The 20,692-nt window shown below is 46.5% G+C and overlaps 1 protein-coding gene across 1 annotated transcript in view; it reads left to right on the top strand.

Annotated features, from left to right (window-relative positions):
• Positions 1 to 20,692, top strand: part of LOC100077095 (transmembrane protein 132C) — a 427,350-nt gene that overhangs the window by 216,648 nt on the left and 190,010 nt on the right. Inside the window, exon 3 of the mRNA XM_029058125.1 lies at positions 14,170 to 14,316. Within this exon, the coding sequence (XP_028913958.1) occupies positions 14,170 to 14,316 (147 nt within the window). The remainder of the gene's footprint in view (positions 1 to 14,169; positions 14,317 to 20,692) is intronic.

The following is a 20,692-nucleotide window of genomic DNA, read 5'->3' as shown; positions in this document are numbered from 1 at the left end:
ATGCAGAAAGGAATGGGAGCAGAGGAAAGGAGGACTTGGGAAGGCCTCTTGGAGGAGATGTGCCTTTAATAAGACTTTGAGGGTGGGGAGAGTGATTGTTGGGGAGAATAATTCTCTGTCGGATAGGAGGAGGGAGAGCATCTCAGTCCAGAGGCGGGATGGGGGCGAGAGGTCTGTGGCGAGATAAAGGAGATTGAGGTACAATGAGAAGGTTAACATTAGAGGAGCTGGAGGAAGAGGTGGTTTGTTCAGAGAATATGCTTTGGTAGATTTTATGCAGCAGGAAGAATTGGCTCATGAAAAATAGTTCCAGGAGATGCTGTCTGCATACCTCCCTCTTTCTGGGATCTTCCATTCATTCATTCCTTTATTAGTTCATTCAGTCGTATTTATTGAGCACTTACTGTGCGCAGGACGCTGTACTGAGTGCTTAGGAGAGTGCATTCCAACAATAAACAGTCGCATTCCCCTGTCCACAACAAACTTACAGCCTAGAGTGGGGGAGACAGACATCAATACAAATATATAAAATTACAGCTAAGTACATAGGTGCTGTGGGGCTGGAAGCAGGGAAGAGCAGAGGGAGCGAGACAGGGCGATACTGAAGGGAGTGGGAGATGAGGAAAAGCGGGGCTTAGTCTGGGAAGGCCTCTTGGAGGAGATGGGCCTTCAATGAGGCTTTGAAGGGAGGGGGGAGTAATTGTTTGTCAGATTTGAGGAGGGAGGGTGTTCCAGTCCAGAGGCAGGACATGGACTAGGGTGGCAAGACAGGCGAAATCAAGGCACGGTGAGAAAGCACCAGAGGAGTGAAGTGTGAGGGCTGGGTTCTAGGAGAGAAATGAGGTGAGGTAGGAGGAGGCAAGGTGGTGGAGGCCACTAAAACCAATGGTGAGGAGTTTTCGTTTGATACAGGGGTGGATGGGCAACCACTAGAGTTTTCTAGGAGTGAGGTGATGTGTCCTGACCACCTTTGTAGAAAACCGATCTGGGCAGCAGAGCTAAGTCGGAACTGAAGTGGAGAGAGCCAGGAGACTGGGAGGTCAGCAAGAAGACCGACGCGGTAATCCAGGTGGGATAGGATGAATAATTGTATTAGCGTACAATTTGGATGGAGGGGAAAGGGTGGATTTTAGTGATGTTGTGAAGGTGGGACCAACAGGATTTAGTGATGGATTGAATATGTGGGTTGAACGACAGAGAGGGTTCAAAGATAGCGTCTCGGTTACGGACTTGTGAGGCAGGAAGGACGGTGGTGCCATCTACGGCGATGGGGAAGTCAGGGGGAGGGCAAGGTTTGGGTGGGAAGATGAGGAGCTCTGTTTTGGACATGTTAAGTTTGGGGTGACGAGAGGACATCCAAGAAGAGGTGCCTTGAAGGCAAGAGGAGATGAGAGACTGGAGGAGGGAGAGAGATCAGGGCTGGAGATGTGGATTTGGCTATTAGCCGCATAGAGATGGTAGTTGAAGCCGTGGGAGCGAATGAGTTCTCCAAGGGAGTGAGTGTAGATGGAGAATAGAGTGGGACCAAGAACTGACCCTTGAGGAACTCCTATAGTTAGGGGATGGGACGGGGAGGAGGAGCCCACGAGGGAGACCGAGAACCAACCACCAGAGAGATAAGAGGAGAACCAGGAGAGGACAAGATCGGTGAAGCCAAAGTTGGATAACGCGTCCAGCCGAAGGGGGTGGTCCACAGTGTCAGAGGCAGCTGAGAAGTCAAGGAGGATTAGGATGGGGTAGAGAAGCAGCATGGTTCAGTGGAAAGAGCCCGGGCTTGGGAGTTAGAGGTCATGGGTTCAAATGCCGGCTCTGCCACTTGTCAGCTGGGTGACTGTGGGCAAGTCACTTCACTTCTCTGGGCCTCAGTTACCTCATCTATAAAATGGGGATTAAGACTGTTAGCCTCATGTGGGACAACCTGATTGCCCTGTATCTACCCCAGCGCTTAGAACAGGGCTCTGCACATAGTAAACGCTTAACAAATACCAACGTTATTATGGAGTAGAAGCCATTGGATTTGACAAGAAGGAGATCACTGTTGACCTTTGAGAGGGTGGTTCCCGTGGAGTGAAGGGGACGGAAGCCAACCTTCCCACTTCCCCAACCCTCTGCCAAGAACTGGCAGCCCTAGTGGGAGCAACTTATTTTCTCTTTAAAAAAAAAAAAAATCAAAGCGTTTGAGATATTGATCCTCATAAAGACCCTGAATGGAGGTCAGACAATTCGAATTTTTAATCATACTGTTCCTTTCTTATTATTCGGGGAAAATTTTTCTGTATAAACTCTGACCTGGGGATGGATGTCCAAAGTAGATCAAGATAGCCTTCTCCAGTTACAAAGGTGAGAAATCAAGCCGGCCTTTATTACAGCCCCTTGTTTTAGGTCTGTGAGGAGCTTACTTACATTAAATCATCTTTGCCTCTTTTATTCCAAGGACCAAGAGTCGTTGGTATAACCCCTCACACTTTAATACGGTCATCTGCTTTCTGAGCTGAACCAGTCGTCTTGAACAAGCTAAGTATTCCCCCCAGTGCAAGCGGGTCCATTATAAATATGCAGAATTTCTCTATACCAGAATGTAGATGTTGAATGTGGACTCAGGAAGCATTTTTTTCCTCATTCCTCTTCCCTAAAAAGACATCATCAGCACCACATATATAACGGAGACCCCTTGGGGATTTTTTTTCAACTTTTAATAATTCTTTAACCAGTTCTTAGGAAAAGATATTAACTTCCCCACCGGGAAATTTAGTTTTATACCAAGACTTATTAGAAGCTTAAGCTACTAGGTCAGTAACATCAAATATTGATGGGCAAGCTGCCCTAATACCTTCTATTTATAGACCAAAATAATTGAGGGACTGACTGGACACTCGAGATGAAAAGCATCCGTGTGAGTTGCTTTGGCTAATAGGGGGAAATAGGCTCCTGTTTTTCTTTCGGTTTTCTTCATTCCCAACTTGCGTTTAGCTCACTGTGGCCCAAGTGTGTTACTGGCTGACTCGCCTTTGAAATGTTGTTCCTGGGAGGGAATGGGTTTCACTTGGGCTCACTGGACCAACCATGAGGGAACAAAACTGAGTGGCTTGATTCCGTTTCTTCAACAGGAGCCCTTCTGGCTTGGCTGATGCAGACGTGGGACTTTCTACCTTCTTTTAGCCTGGTTTACCCAGGAAAGTTTGCTAAGCATGCTCACGGGCACCTCACTGTACTAGACCGTCAATAAATACTATTGATTTCTAAGGTGCTGGCAGGATAGCTTTGTGCAAGTGTCTTGGAGGCAAAAGGTGATGAGAGCGTGTTCAGTGGGTCAGAGGAAGGCACTGTGGAGATGATAATAATAATTGTGATATTTGTTAAGTGCTGATTATGAGCCAAGTCCTATATTAAATACAGTGGTACATCCAAGTGGATCAGACACAGTCCCTGTCCTCCAAGGAGCTTACAACCTGAGGGAGAACAGGTATTGAATCCCCATTTTATGGATGAGGAAACAGAGCCATTCAGTGACTTGCCCAAGGTCCTACTGCAGGCAAGTGGCAGTGCCCAAATTAGAACCCATGTCCCATGAGTCCCTGGCTGGGTTTTTTCCACTAGGCCACACTGCTCCCTAGATTTGGGAGCTGGAATCACGTGACCCGATAAGCTCCCAGACCAAGAGAAGGTACGACAAGAGCAGAGGACCCAAGGCAGACTCAAGACCTCGTGGAATCCCCACAGTTAGAGAATAGGAGGGAGAAGAAAATCCAGAGGAGACTGAAATCTCTCAGATTAGAGGAGAACTGAGTCCCAGTTCAGTGAAGCTAATGGTAATAATGTTTCTAGGTGAAGGGAATAGTCAGATGTCAAGAACAGTGCTTGGCACATAGGAAGCACTTAAGCAAATATCATATAGAGAAGCAGCGTGGCTTCGAGGAAAAAGCACGGGTTTGGGAATCAGAGGTCGTGGGTTCTAATCCCAGCTCTGCCACTTGTCAGCTGTGTGACTTTGGGCAAGTCACTTCACTTCTCTGGGCCTCATTTACCTCATCCATAAAAAAGGGATTAAGACTGTAAGCCCCGTGTTGGGCAACCTGATTACCTTGTTTCTGTCACAGGGCTTAAAACAGTGCTTGGTACATAGTAACTACTTAACAAATACCATCAGTATTATTATTATGTTCTCTTCCCACAGCGAGCTTTCAGTCTAGAGAGGGAAACAGATATTAATATGAATACATAAATAATAGTGGGAGTGTTTTTTTGCTAAACACTTACTATTTAATTGCTTAAAAAATACCACCATCATTATTATTATGTTCTCTTCCCACAGCGAGCTTTCAGTCTAGAGAGAGAGACAGACCTTAATAGGAACACATAAATAATTGTGGGAGTGTTTTTTTGTTAAACACTATTTAATTGCTTAACAAATACCATCATTATTATTATGTTCTCTTCCCACAGCGAGCCTTCAGTCTTGAGAGGGAGACAGACATTAATATGAATACATAAATACTAGTGGGAGTGTTTTTTTGTTAAACACTTAACTATCGCCAGTCACTGTACTAAGCACTGGGGTAGAGTCAAGCTAATTAGGTTGGACACAGTTCATGTCCCTCATGGGGCTCACAGTCTTAATCCCCATTTTACAGATGAGGTGCCCGAGGTATAGAGGAGTGAAATGACTTGCTAAAGGTCACACAGCAGACAAACAGTAGAGCCAGGGGAAGAACCTAGGTCGTCTGACTCCCAAGCCCATTCTCCTTCCATTAAGCCTTACTGCTCCTTGCTTACCTGGTCATCATCAGAGAGCAATAAATCAAAATTGGTGAGGCTAGAAATGATGTGGTGACTTTTATGGTATTTATGAAGTGCTTACTATATGCCAAATGCCATGCTAAGAAGTGGGGTAGACACGACACGAGCGGATCAAAACAAGCAGAAATATAATACGTGCCTCACAGGGGGTTTATAGTATAGAGAAGCAGCAGGGCTCAGTGCAGAGAGCCTGGGCTGGGGAGTTAGAGGTCATGGGTTCGAATCCCAGCTCCACCACTTGTCAGCTGCGTGACTGTGGGCAAGCCTCTTCACTTCTCTGTGCCTCAGTTACCTCATCTGTAAAATGGGAATTAAGACTGGGAGCCTCACGTGGGACCACCTGATTCCCCTGTATCTACGCCAGCGCTTAGAACAGTACTCTGCACATAGTAAGCACTTAACAAATACCGACATTATTATTATTCATCCCGGCTCTGCCGCTTGTCAGCTGTGTGACTTTGGGCAAGCCTCTTAACTTCTCTGTGCCTCAATTACCTCATCTGTAAAATGGACAGTTAGACTGTGAGCCCCATGTGGGTCAACCTGATTCCCCTGTATCTACCCCAGCGCTTAGAACAGTGCTCTGCACATAGTAAGCACTTAACAAATACCAACATTATTATTATTATTATTAAGTAGGTGGGGAACAGGTATTTAATCCTTATTTTACGAGTAAGGACCCTGAGGCACAAATAAACCAAGTGACTTGTCCAATATCACAGTAGGCAAAATGGTGGAGTTGGGATTAGAACCCAGGTTTCCCGACGACTATTCCTATGCTCTAGCCGTTAGGTCCCACGCTATCCCCTTCTCCTTTTGGTGATGATAGCCACGGTATGTTCTAGCTGGTATGCGGTTTGGGAGTTATTTTAGCCAAAGAGGAATTTATTTTAGGTGAGCTCATGACAAGCAGCGTGGCTCAGTGGAAAGAGCCCGGGCTTGGGAGTCAGAGGGTCATGGGTTCGAATCCCGGCTCTGCCACTTGGCAGCTGTGTGACTGTGAGCAAGTCACTTCACTTTTCTGGGCCTCAGTTACCTCATCTGTAAAATGGGGATGAAGACCGTGAGCCTCACGTGGGACAACCTGATTACCCTGTATCTACCCCAGCGCTTAGAGCAGTGCTCTGCACATAGTAAGCGCTTAACAAATACCAACATTATTAACAGAACATTCCTCTTGTTTAAAAAACAAATAAACAAAAACCAAACAGAGACGACTCCGTTCAGATTCAGACCGATTTATTTGTATGTATTCCAGCGCTTAGATAATACTCAGTACATTCATTCATTCAGTAGTCTCTATTGAGCGCTTACTGTGTGCAGAGCACTGTACTAAGCGCTTGGAATGTACAATTCGGCAACAGATAGGGACAATCCCGGCCCAATGACGGGCTTACAGTCTAACTGGGGGAGACATAGTAAGTGTTTAACAAATACCATATTAAAAAAAAAAAGACCAATTCAGTTTTTCACCAGTGGTCAGTTCCTAGTGAAGAGGTACGGTGGGACCCGAGAGAAGATGGCTCTGTATTCTATCTTCAATTCAGATTCCTTTAGATTAAATGAGCTGCGAGTGGAAAGGTCTGAAGGAGCGGAAAAGACACGAAAATTGGAGACAGCAGAGTGCAGTGGCCAAAAGGGGTCAGTATTTGTTAACTTGAGGAAGATGAAAAAGTAAAAATGACTTGGAAAAGTTTGCATTCTAAACTCTGCATTGCCTCCGTTTCACTGTCCTGGGAGAGCGCGAGTGCGTCCCATATGAACTGGTTGCTGTTGATATTAGATGGCTAAAACCGAAAGAATCACATGCAGATAGAATGATGAGCTATGTGCACGGGAGCAAACAGAAAAGCAATCAATCAGTGTTGTTTATTGAATCTTTTCCTGTATGCGAAGCAATTTATAAAGCATTTGGGGGGGAGAGTTCGTAGCTACGATTCCTGTTCTCCAGAAGTTTGCAATCTGGGAGCGGAGACAGACATTAAAATAAATTACACATGAAAGAAGCAGCGGAGTATAAAAATAGGTACAGCTTTGGGGGCGGGGTAGTGTTGGGGTGAGTAGCAAAGTGCTTAATAGGTCCAGGCTTCAATGTGTACGTGACACACTAAGGAGGGAGATTCGGGTGGGGAAATAAAAGGTTAGTCAAGGAAGGCTTCCTGGAGGAGGTAAGATTTTACTAGGGCATCCAAGATGAGGAGTGCGTTTGCCAGATTCGAAGAGGGAGGGGGTTTAAGGAAGAGGGAGGTTGTGACCAAGGGATCGACGGTGAAAGAGATGAGGCACAAGAAGTAGTTTGGTTGTTAAAGGAGTCAGATGTGCGGTCTGTCGATCGATCGGTGGTAATCGATGGGCGCACCAAGTGCTCTGGAGAATACGTTATAGTAAAGTTGATACTCCCAATCCCTGTCCTCAAGCACCTTATAATGTAGCGGGGAGAACCTTGACCATCTAGTTCGGCCTGGGTTTTCAGTGGGAGAGAAACGAGGCTAGGTAGGACGGAGGGGAGGGAACCGATTGACTGCCTTATAGCTTGTGGTGAGGAGTTTCTGTCTGAAGCAGTGATGGGTGGGTGACCACTGGAAAGATTTTGAGGAGTGGAAAGATGTGCGCAGCGTGATTTATTTCGGAAAATTGATACGGGCGGCCAAGTGAAGTATTAACTGGAGTGGGGAGGGGCTGGAGGCGGGAAAATCAGCATGGGGGCTGATGCAGTCAGGAAAGAGCCAAGCGATACCTTCTAAAAAGAAAATTCGAAGATGAAGACGGTAAGCCTTACCTTGGTTTGGAAGCCTTTTCGAATCGCTCTTGTATCGCTTTCTAAATTCAAATCTCCTAGTGTTAGTAGTAGTAATATAATTTGTTAAACACATACTGTGTGCAGAACACCGTACTAAGTGCTGGGAAAGAGTATAGAACTGGGAATCGGTAATAATTATTATGGTATTGATTAAGTGCTTACTATGTGCCGAGCACCGTTCTAGATACGGACCCCGTCCTTCAAATAATAATAATAATAATGTTGGTATTTGTTAAGCGCTTACTATGTGCCTAGCACTGTTCTAAGCGCTGGGGTAGACATAGGGGAATCGGGTCGTCCCACGTGGGGCTCACAGTCTCAATCCCCATTTTACAGATGAGGGAACTGAGGCACAGGGAAGTGAAGTGACTCGCCCACAGTCACACAGCCGACAAGTGGCAGAGCTGGGATTCGAACTCATGAGCCCTGACTCCAAAGCCCGTGCTCTTTCCACTGAGCCACGCTGCTTCAAGGGTCTCATAACCCGTGAATGAAGGTTGGGGAGAGGACCGGACGGTCCGGGGGCAACGGAATAATAAAACATGAAATCAGCATAAGAACAGGGATGAGTACACAGTACACAAAATAAAAAAAAAAAAACGTCAATAGGGAACTGTCGTTAGAGGAGCAGAATGTCAGGCTCCCGGTGATTCAGTGTCCATAATATACGCGTAGCCATAATGCCAACTACCGCAGCCACTCGCCTTCCTAAAATTATATGAGACCTCTCGCCGCAGGTGCCGTTCTCTTTCCCACTGGGGCGGTGGAAAGCAGGACGGGACGGGGTCTCCTCGGTGGGGCGGAGGGGGGCCGCAGCTCGTTCCCATGGAGGCCGGCCTACAGAATTGGCAGAGGGCGCGGAGAGATCAGGCTGCGCTTACCAGCCATCTCTCCTGGCTCAAGGTGAAGAGGGACCAAGATGTCTCCGCAGCAGCTTTTAAACCCGGCCCGTCATGCACCGAGCCTGCCCGAGGCAGTCAGAGAGCTCTTCAGCCGCAGTGGGACCCTCCATCCCAGACCCTCCTCTCCCCTCGGCCAGCAAAACCCAAAGCCCCGCTTTAATAATAATAATGTTGGTATTTATTAAGCGCTTACTATGTGCCGAGCATTGTTCTAAGCGCCGGGGTAGATACGGAGGTTGTCTCAGGTGGGGCTCACGGTCTTCATCCCCATTTTACAGACGAGGGAACCGAGGCACCGAGAAGCAACTTGCCCGGAGTCACACGGCTGACAGGCGGCGGAGCCGGGATTAGAACCCGTGCCCTCTGAATCCTAAGCCCGTGCTCTTTTCACTGAGCCACGCCGCTGCTTTTGCCTACCAATACCCTGGGGGACCTGGAGCGTGGCTCAGTGGAAAGAGCACGGGCTTCGGAGTCAGAGGTCATGGGTTCGAATCCCCGCTCTGCCACTTGGCAGCTGTGTGACTGTGGGCAGGCCACTTCACTTCTCTGGACCTCAGTTCCCTCATCTGTAAAATGGGGATGAAGACTGTGAGCCTCACGTGGGACGACCCGATGACCCCGTATCTACCGCAGCACTTAGAACAGTGCTCTGCACATAGTAAGCGCTTAACAAGTACCAACATTATCATTATTATTCATCCCAGCTCTGCCGCTTGTCAGCTGTGTGACGTTGGGCAAGTCAGTTAACTTCTCTGTGCCTCAATTACCTCATCTGTAAAATGGACATTAAGACTGTGAGCCCCACGTGGGACAACCTGATCACCTTGTATCCTCCCCAGCGCTTAGAACGGTGCTGTGCACATAGCAAGCGCTTAACAAATGCTCTCCCCCCATTAGACTGTAAGCCTGTCATTGGGCAGGGATTGTCTCTATCTGTTGCCGAGTTGTCCGTTCCAAGCGCTTAATACAGTGCTCTGCTCATAGTAAGCACTCAATAAATACTACTGAATGAATGAATTAATGCATTATGTGCAGAGCACTGTACTAGGCACTCAGGAGAGCACAATACAACAGAATTAAGCCCGTCAAACGGCAGGGACCGTCTCTATCTGTTGCCGACTTGTTCATCCCAAGCGCTTAGTACGGTGCTCTGCACATAGTAAGCGCTCGATAAATACTATTGAATGAATTAGCAGGCGGGTTCCCTGCCCACAGGAAGCTTGCAGTCTGGAGGAGCCGCTCAATACGTCAGAAAAGTAGTTGGCAGAGGGCAGTGACCTTAAGGTCACTACAGGTATCATGAAATATAGACTTATACGCTCATAATGCGTTTGCGTGTCTGCGCGCGGGGACGTGGGGGTGCGTCCACGTGTGACCTGCTGGAGGGACGGAGTGGAACAGAACGTGGACTCACTGACTCAGTCTGCACCCATCTGTCATTTGCAAGGTTAGCTGAGCATTATGGAATTCTGACACTCAGGACGATCATCTTGGGAAAAGCCACCGTGGGTGCGTTTTTATGAACCATTTACTCCATGCAAATGGCTAATGTTATTGCAGGAGTTAGTTGTGTTAGATGCAGAGATGTAGAGCGAGGTACCCTCTAGAGCCCGGGCTTGGGAGTCAGAGGTCATGGGTTCGAATTCTGACTCCGCCACTTGGCAGCTGGGTGACTGTGGGCAAGTCATTTCACTTCTCTGGGCCTCAGTTCCCTCATCTGTAAAATGGGGATGAAGACTGTGAGCGTCACGTGGGGCAATCTGATGACCCTGTATCTACCCCAGCGCTTAGAACGGTGCTCTGCACAAAGTAAGCGCTTAACAAATACCAACGATATTATCACTTTCTAATGGCTATCCAGAGCAGCTTTGGTAGAGGGTGCAGACTTGACGGACTAATTATAATGGCGCATTAAAACTGCCTTTTCGGTTAGCGCATTGTTCTTTTATACCTTTTGTTGCGGGGGAGGAGGGGAAAGGAACTCAAATAAGGTCGGTTACCCATCTGATTTACCTCTAGACAGTCCAAAGATAGGATCAGTAATTTATCGATCGATCAGTCAATCATATTTCTTGAGTGCTTACTGTATGCAGAGCACTGGGAGAGTACAATATAAGGAATTTCGTAAACATATCCCCTCCCTGCAAGGAGCTTACAGCGTCGAAAGCTTGCAGTCTATGACCTGGCTGGAGTATTTTAAGAAACATACCCTAAGAGCCCAGCCTACCTTTCATTATCTGGGTTTACTTTTTCCTGTGTGACGAGCGTTTGCTCTCGTGAGTTATTGCTGTCACTTGCTCTGGGAAATCCCTTGAGGCACATGGGCATCAAGTGGGTTCCAAGACTTAGTTTCCACATCACGGGCGAGCCGGTTAAGGCCTTTCAATCACGGCACCGGTTGACACGTTCAACCAGTGTAGTTGACAAGTAACCTGTGCCAGCATCTGTATATTCCAGTACGTGAAAATGCAATATTAAAACGCCTTGCTCTCGGGCAGAGCCCAGAATGCATCCTTCCAGGGTTCCTGGATGGAAAAACATAATCTGCTGAATGCCCATTTCCCCGAAGGCTCTCCAAATGAGCAGCAGAGTTCGTTGGTAATGAAGCATCCTCCCTTAGAGTGACATCTGGCTGCATAAACCCACAACAAGCATCTCTAGCTCGGAAGTGATAAAGCCGGAGTCTTGGCTCAAAAAATGCCGAGGCCGTCCGGCCGTAAACTAGAGCTGCAGCTTCTCTCTCTGCACAGCAGTTTTAGAAACAAAGGCCTAGGTGGGTAGAGAAGCAGCGTGGCTCGGTGGAGAAAGCCCGGGCTTGGGAGTCAGAGGTCATGAGTTCGACTCCCGGCTCTGCCACTTGTCAGCTGTGTGACTGTGGGCAAGTCACTTCACTTCTCTGTGCCTCAGTGACCTCATCTGTAAAATGGGCATTAACTGTGAGTCTCACGTGGGACAACCTGATTACCCTGTATCTCCCCCAGCGCTTAGAACAGTGCTCTGCACATAGTAAGCACTTACTTAACAAATACCAGCATCATTGTTATTATTAGCGGGAATCGAGACCTGGGAAGCTGGGCTATTTGGCCTGTTCTTTTGGGGTGCGTGGACTTCAAGGATACACCATGGTAAACTCCTCGAGGGCAGGGAGTGTGTCTCCCAACTCCATTGCAGTCGTTTCTAATCCCAGCTCCACCATTTTCCTGCTGTGTGACCTTGGGTAAGTCACTTAGTTTATTTGTGGCTCGGTTTCCTCGTCTGCAAAATAGGGTTAGTTTTTCTGTTCCCCTCCCCGATAGACTGTGAGCCCTATGTAAGATAGGGCCTGTGTCCAACCTGATTTTCTGCTCCCTACCCCAGAGTTTGGTACTCTGCTTGGCACATGGTAAACCATCATTATTATTACTACATTTATTAATAATAATGACAATCACAGCTCCACCGCTTGCCTGCTGCATCAGCGCTCTGCACATAGTAAGCGCTTAACAAAAACCAACATTATCGTTATTATTATTAATTTATTTTAATGTCTGTCTCCCATTCTAGACTGTGGGCTTTTTGAGGACAGGGAACATGTCTACCAACTCCTTTCCATTGTACTCTCCCAAGCAGTTGGTACGGTGTTCTGCGCAACGTGAGCGCTCAATACAGTTGACTGATTATAAACACAGATTCTTGTCGGTTGCAGGGAGGCAGCCTGCATCTCGACTGCTCAGACCTACATATCTATTTTGGAAACTAAACCTCCCAGGTACTCAAATCCCAGCCATCCCAACATTGTTTTTTTCTTCGGAAGCGTAACCTGCTTTCCCTGAAGACCTTTCTGCTTTAAATGACTCTGCCATCTCATGGATGTAAAAACCCATAGTCCTCATTAAACGGGATGGTTTGTTAACACAGTGGATTTTCAGCCTTTGCCTTTTGTTCTCCTATAGTGACACGGTACTGCTGACTGAAGTAGGGTAAAGTCACTGAGGCCGTCAACAAGAATCCTGCTATTAATCTGAACTGTAAAGTGGAAAGAACAATTTGTAGCTTCAGTGCAAACTGGAGTCCTGAGCAAAATCCAAATGCCACCAGCTCAATATCAAGTCCCAACTTTTCACAAAGCGTTTCAAACCACAGAGATAGAAGGTGCACAGAACCTCTAGACATGTTGGTGCTAGTTTCTCCTAGTCAATACAGACACCTCACTTGGCGTGTTAGTGCAGGTTTAATTTTCCACAGGCAAACGGAACTCCAGGGCCAAGGTGGTCTTAGTGCTCGACAGAGCCCTGGATTTTGATCCTTTTCTAAAGCCCATGAACCCACCCGGCCACAGGGTCTGAAGTGCTGCAGTGTGTTCGGATCGAAAGCTCTCTGTGGGCAGGGAATGTGTCTTTTATATTGTTATATCGTACTCTCCCAAACGCACTGTACAGCGCTCTGCACACAGTATGTGCTCAGTAAATGTGATTGACTGACTGACCGTGCAGGGTAACGGCCGTATGCTATAAACAGATGATGTGATTTTACCGAGAAGGGTCCAATGAGCTGAGCGTATGCTGGAAAAGTAATTGTTTTCTCTCCTGGGGATATACGAGCACACTTTAACATTTCTCCACAAAGAGTGTAGCTGTATCTACTTAAGGGGAAAGAGCACGGGGCCGGGAGTCAGAGGACTTGGGTTCTAATACCGGTTCTACCACTTGCCTGCTCTGTGACATTGGGCAAATCATTTCTCTGTGCCTCGGTTCCCTTATCTGCAAAATGGAGGTGTGTCAATAGGGAATTTTGGTGGGGGGGGTGGTATTTATTAAGTGATTACTATGTGCCAGGCACTGTTCTACGCAATGGGACAGATACACATTAATCAGGATGGACACAGTCCATGTCCCATATGGGGCTCACAGTATTAATCCCCATTTTACAGATGAGAAGTGAAGTGACTTGCCTAAGGTCACATAGCAGACAAGTGGCGGAGTCGGGCTTAGAATCCAAGTCCTGTTGACTCTCGGACTCGTGCTCTATCCGCTAGCCATCCTGCTTCTCACTGCTGACTGGTTAAGCCATCCAATCCAGATGAAAGTACATGACCCTATTCATTCGCGGGGCAAATTCACTGGGTCCCTGTGCTCAAAAAAATCCTGTTCTTTTCTATAAAATACCGTATTACCAAATTTAACACCATGCCACAACCCTCCAGGACCCCAGAGCACTGATACCTGGTAATTCTCGACTGTAAGCTCATCTCTAGACTCGAAGCTCATTGTGGGCAGGGAATGTGTCTATTGGTATATACTGTACTCTCCCAAGTGCTTAGTACAGTGCTTTGCACATAGTAAGCATTCAGTAAATATGATTGAGTGAATGCATGAATGAATCATTGCCTATATGAAGTAAAAATTGATTTTTTCAAGTCAATCAGTTAGTCATATTTATCGAGCACTTACTGCATGCAGAACACTATACTGAGCATCTAGGAGGGTTCAATATAGCAATATAACAGACACGTGAATTTAGATTTGCACAGCGTAAGCAACACCGTGCCGCGCATCCCTCGTTCTGGCTGAGTAGATCTGCACAGACCATTCCGTATACTCTTGTACAGAATTTAAAGGCTTAATCTCAAAACGAGTGGCCACTGAATGGATTAGGCTTTAATCACTGTTTTCCGATCGTTGATCCTTGCAGGGCCAAGGTGAAGAAGGGAGTGAATATCCTCAGCATGAAGTCAAGTGACCCACAGCATTGGGACGTAAAGCAGGAATTGGGAAACGGTGGAAAACACTCAACCACGACAATTGTTTGCCAGCGGGTGGTGCCAAGTTTGAGGAACAGGTAAGGACGCAGATATTCTCAACATATTGCATTCATTTATATCGATTATTCTATCCACTGCTTGGAGGACTTGACTGAGAACTCCTATTAACCACTGCTTAGTGGAGCTATTCAACCCATAGCCTGGAAATCTGGAGGCGCTTATGTTAACTACAGAACCATCTGCTGCGTTATAACAAGGAGCTCACTTTTCAAATAATAAACATTTCGGTTTGGGCTTTGGAATGAAGGGAATACATCTGGGATTTATGGGGTTTTTTTTGTTTTATAGCATCACTGTGCCATAAACCTACCCTGTCTGCTCACTTTATCTCTGTTGCTTTCAAATGCCATCACCATTTGGTTCTGAACTCCATTAAACGAGCTGTCCAGGGACCGCAGTGTTCCAATATGGAAAGCAAAATACAGGATCGGGATATGAACTCTTCAGTGTTGGTGCATTTGCGTAGTGGTGGAAAGTACTAGTGGGTGAGTGGAATTGATTGCCGTGGTACGGTATTCTACAAATGCTGAGCTTAGACACTGTGGTGGGCTACCATCAAAAAGGGAGTGGTTGCCTTTGAACAAAAGCTTTGTGAGGAAAGAGAGACTAGGAGACAAAAGAGGAAACAGCTCTGGGGGTGTAAATGTGAAAGCTTGACAAGGGGTGGTCTTTTTGTGTGTACAATATGCACGGGACCGTGGGTCCTGTAAATGCCTCTTGGAGGAGGTGACATCCTGAAGTCAAAGATGATGGGCTGCTTTACAGAAATCTCTTACTGCTAAAATGTTTATTTTTTATGAGAACAAATCCTTCACATTCTTGGAAATTTGACAATTTGTCCTTACCCCTTGTCACCCATCGCCGGGGACAGGTTCTTTCGGAATCGGCGCAGAGAGAGAGAGAGAGAAAGAGAGGCCAGGGATGGAAAACCTGAGTTTTGTATAAATTTATTCTGCGGGGCAAAGTGAATTAATTAGTTATTTAGATGTGACAAATCGGCCTTCCCTTTTGGGAGAAATGTGGTCTTAAATCTTCGCTTTTGGGAGGAATATGGTGTTAGAGCTTTCCTAACGGGAGGAATACACTGGTATGTTACTCGCGTGTGGCCGGGCACCCGGGCCCACCAGGCAGAACTCACTTATGGTTTACTCGCACATGGTGAGGCATCTAGTTCCCACCATGTGCGCACCCCACCTAGGAGGAATCCACCCGTGCGTTAAATACGCTTATGCGTAAATACACTTATGAGTTACACACCCTTATACGTTAAACAGTTATGAGTTACATACACTTGTGCGTTAAACCCAGTTACACATTACCCACTTATGTGCTACTCGCACTTGGTGAGGCAACTAGCTCGCACCCTGTTCACGTCCCACTGGGTAGGCACCCACTTAGGCATCAAATCCAGTTATGTGCTACTCACACTCGGTGAGGCGGCTAGCCCCCACCATGTTCACGTCCCACTCGGGAGGCGCCCACTTAGACGGCAAATCCATTTAAGCATCACCTACCCATAGTGCATCATCTGGCTTCCAACCCCAAGAGCGCTCAGCGGGACGGGACACTCACCCATCCCACCGCTCCTCACTCGGTGCAGGCAGAGCGGCCTTCTCACCCTCTGGGCAGAGGCGACCTGCAGCCGGCAAGTCTCCTTCCTCTGCCCGGAAGGTTAGAGTTGGCAGGTATTTCTCACCTGTGCCCTTAAGCCATTCCAGTTTATGGCCTCAGTTTATCCAATCTCTGCCCTCCCCCCTCCTCCATTCCGAATTTGATTGGCACGGGGGCGAGGGGCACCTTCTGTATTCCCAGCTTGGGCTGTCAATCTGGCAGTTTCGGGTGTGGGGGCGGTATCCCACCCTCACTTCCGAGTTCCGCCTGCTGGCTCCGGAGGTCACGAGATAGCATTTGACCTTGAGATGGTCGATACCCCAGGGTCACCTTGGGACACCCCAACAACTCATGGGGAGCAACTTAAGCCTAAGAAAAAGCCCTAAAATGATAGCTTGAGTTCTGTATAACGCTGTTATGCTTCCAGTGTGGTTTTTTTTGTTTGTTTGTTTTTTTGTATTTGTTAAGCGCTTACTATGTGCCGAGCACTGTTCTAAGCGCTGAGGTAGATACAGGGTAATCAGGTTGTCCCAAGTAGGGCTCACAGTCTTAATCCCCATTTTCCAGACGAGGTAACTGAGGCACAGAGAAGTGAAGTGACTTGCCCAAAGTCACACAGCTGATAAGCGGGGGAGCCGGGATTAGAACCCATGACCTCTGACTCCTAAGCCCGGGCTCTTTCCACTGGGCCACGCTGCTGTGTTTCACATCCGTTAGTTCAGTTCTGAGACTGGCTCTGTTTATACCACACTAAACTCCTCCATTTCACAAATCCTCTCCCTTTACCTTTCCAAATGGATGATCTTTTAAAATAAGGCAATTTAGGTCATTTTCTTCACTAATTTTACCTTGTCTTCATTCATTCATTCATTCAATCGATTATTATTCAATCATATTTATTAAGCAGTTATTCTGTGCAGACCACTGTACTAAGCACTTGGGAAAGTACAATACAACAATAAACAGTGACATTCCTTGCTCACAATGAGCTCACAATCTAGAAGAGGGGAGACAGACATCAATACAAATAAATAAAATTACAGACCTATACCTAAGTGCCGTGAGGTTGGGAGCGGGGAGAAGAGCAAAGGGAACAAGTCAGGGAGACGCAGAAGGACGTGGGAGATGATTGCGCTTTGAAACATTAAGAAATGTGGGTATTTACATTTTCTTTGGAGGAATTGACAGACATTCAAAGTACCACCTCAGTCATTCCTATTTTGCAATAAAAACCTCATATGGAGGCTAAAACATGTGGAAATATCTGCAAGGAGGAGGCAAAACTACAGTGTCAGTCATTTGAGAAACAGCATGGCCTAGTGGAAAGAGCACAGGCCTGGGAATCACAAGGACCTGGATTCTAATCCCGGATTCACCATTTTTCTGCTGCGTGTCCCTGGGCAAGTCACTTAATTATGCCTCAATTACCTCACCTGTAAAATAGCGATTCAGGCTGTGATCCCCACGTGGGACCTGATTAGCTCATTCATTCATTCAGTCCTATTTATTGAGCGCTTATTGTGTGCAGAGCACTGAACTCAGCACTCGGAAAGTACAATTCGGCAACGGATAGAGACAATCCCTACCCAACAACGGGCTCATAGCTCCCTTAGAGCTAGTTCAGTGCCTGCCACATAGCAAGTGCTTAATAAGGACTATAAAAATTCCAATTATTCAAATTCAAAATATTCACATCGATATTATTCATTCATTCGTATTTATTGAGCGTTTACTGTGTGCTGAATGCTGTACTAAGCACTTGGAGAAGGACAATAAAAGAGTAAGCGGTGACATTCCTAATGCTTACCGTTTGTGGAACACTGAACGAAGCACTTGGGAGAGTACAATTCAAGGGAGTGGGTAGACACAATTCCTACCCTCAAGGGGCTAACCGTCTAGTGGAGAGGAAAGGTACGGAAAAGTGAAGATCAGTTAACAAGTGGGATGGGGCTGGGATGGGGTGAATATCGAACTGCTTAAGGGGTGCAGACTCAAGAGCATAGGTGACATAGAAGGGAGGGTGAATAGTTAAGGAAATGAGGGGGTATTCAGGGAGTCCTCTTGGAGGAGGTGTTATTTTAATAAAAAGGTAGGGAGGATGGTGGACCGTTGGATATGAAGGAGTTCCCGGCTTGGGGTGGGCGTAAGCAAGGGCTCAACATCAAAACAGACGATATCAAGGTACAGTGATCACGTTGGCGTCGAAGGAGTGTAATCTGTAGGTTGGCTTGTGGTGGGAGATTAGCGAGGTTAGGTAACTGAGCTCCTTAGAGCCAGTGGTAATGAATTTGTTAGGGAGATGGATTCCTTTAAGAAATCTCCTTCTCTGACTAACCCCTCGTTTCCCTAAATATCCCCCCTCCCTGTTGCGATGCCTGAGCAAATTCTGACATCATCCATCCACGCTGGATATTGTTTTGAGCAGGGAATGTGTCTGTTTACCGTTATATTGTACTCTCCCAAATGCCTAGTGCGGTGTCCTGCGCACAGAAAGCCCTCCAGAAATATGACTGAATGAATGAAGTGAAGGACCGAATGCAGTCAGTAGGATTTACAGCTGGAGACTAGGGAGAGAGAAGGAAAAAAAGAAAGAGAGAGGTGGCTTGGATATGAGTATAACTATTTGGATGCACTCGAAGGGACTCAAATAGACTGCAGGGGAAAATCGGACGTTGGAAGGAGCGGATAATACAGCATGTATTTCCACCTTGGGATGTAAATTAGTAAGGTTATCAGAACCCAAATTAAATCTCTTTAATCTAATTTGCATGAAGTCTCATTAACCCATAAAGTTTTAGCAGTGATTATGCAAATAAAAGCGAATGTGTTAATTAATGTCAGTTGAATTTATGTAAGTAAATAGACCTCCAATTCAAAAGCTTGCCAGGATTGAGAGTGAAAATTAGGGCATCTAGAATAGAGTGATCCTGGAAGTATAATGCGTGTTCCCTTTCAGCAGCCCATCAGGTGTGCGAATGCTGATTTTTTTTGAAGGAATACGTTGTGAGTAGCTCCGATGTGATTTTCTGTGTCACGTGAAATCCTTTGCGGTGCCAGAGTCATAGATTCTATTAAACTAATTTAATTTGCCAGAGGCTCATAGTGCTTAATAAGATCTCTCTCCAATGTTCACTGCCTTTCAGGGGAGTTTAGCAGCCAGGTTTATTACTCCTGGCAATATGGGCTGTTCTATTTTGCGCTCACATTAAGAGGTGCAAGGTTCAGCCTGGAAATTCATCCCTTCCCCTACTCGTGGACCAGAAGTCATGGTACCGCGTAGATCAAGTGGGTGATGACTTAGGATGGTATATCTAGGGGCGCTTCTTGAATCCTTCCGGCTTCTGCTCCTGGCCGGTGATTCACCTTTGCCTTTCATGCCCGCTCCAGACTGCAAGCTCGTTGTGGGCATGGGATGTGTCTGTTTTCTCTTGTATTGTACTCTCCCAGGCGCTTTGCAGAGAGTAAGCGCTTAATAAAAACCACTGAATGAATGAATGAATGCCCCTTCTCGTTTTCCCCAAGCAGCCTGATATGAGATGTAGCGTGGCCTAGAGGAAAGAGTCAGAAGACCTGTGTTTTAATCCCAGCTCCACCGACACCACTTGCCTGCTGTGTGGCCTTGAACAAGTCACTTATCTTCTCTATGCCTCAGTTTTCTCATTTGTAAAATGGGGATATTCCCCGTTCTCCCTCCTACTTAGACTGTGAGCCCCGTATGGGACAAGGACTGTGTCTGACTCGATTATCTTCTATCTACCCCAGAACTTAATACAGTGCTTGGCACATAATAAGGACTTAAGAAATATAATAATGATAATATTCACCTCAAGGTTGACCCAAGTCATTTTGACATATATATTACCTGATAGGCTGTATTATATATTCTCTATAACCATATAGACTATAATGACACATATATTATAAGAGCAATTATAGATAATATAGTATATTATAGAATAATTTATGGTTGAGTCAGCCCTGAGTTGGATATTACGTATAACGGAAGCTGAGCTCCCAAGGATGCATTTTCTAATCTGCAGACCACGACGTTCCCCTCCCTCACACGGTTGGTACTAATAGATTTCTTCATTTCCCAATCACTATATGGGAAATGACGTGTTTGGGCACCCGCTTCATAGTAAAACTCTGATCTGATTGAATGGAAATGTCCCAGGTGACGTCTCATTCTCAGACCGACATGGCCAATCACTGAAAAGCCTGTTCAGTTTCTGCATAAAAGATTTAGAGATTGATGAGAGACCATAATAATAATAATGTTGGTATTTGTTAAGCGCTTACTGTGTGCAGAGCACTGTTCTAAGCGCTGGGGTAGATACAAGGTAATCAGGTTGTCCCACATGAGGCTCACAGTTAAGCCCCATTTTACAGGTAACTGAGGCACAGAGAAGTTAAGTGACTTGCCCACAGTTACACAGCTGACAAGTGGCAGAGCCAGGATTCGAACCCATGACCTCTGACTCCCAAGCCCAGGCTCAACTTACCTGCTTTCTAACCGTGGGCAAGTCCTTAAACTTGTCTGTGACTCCGTCTCCTCATCTGGATAAAGCACAGGCCTGAGAGTCAGACGACCGGGGCTCTAATGCCAGCTCTGTCACTTGTCTGCTATGTGACCTTGGGCAAGTCACTTCACTTCTCTGGGCCTCAGTTTCTTCATCTGTAAAATGGAGATTGAGACTGTGAGCTCCACATGGGACGGGGACTGTGTCCAACACGACTTGCTTTTATCTTCCCCACTGCTTAGTACAGTGCCTAGCACATAGT

Source organism: Ornithorhynchus anatinus, chromosome 2, assembly GCF_004115215.2.
Source record: "Ornithorhynchus anatinus isolate Pmale09 chromosome 2, mOrnAna1.pri.v4, whole genome shotgun sequence".
NCBI classification, from domain to species: domain Eukaryota; kingdom Metazoa; phylum Chordata; class Mammalia; order Monotremata; family Ornithorhynchidae; genus Ornithorhynchus; species Ornithorhynchus anatinus.
Note: the sequence above shows the minus strand (reverse complement) of the source record. Positions and strands in the feature narration are given on the sequence as shown.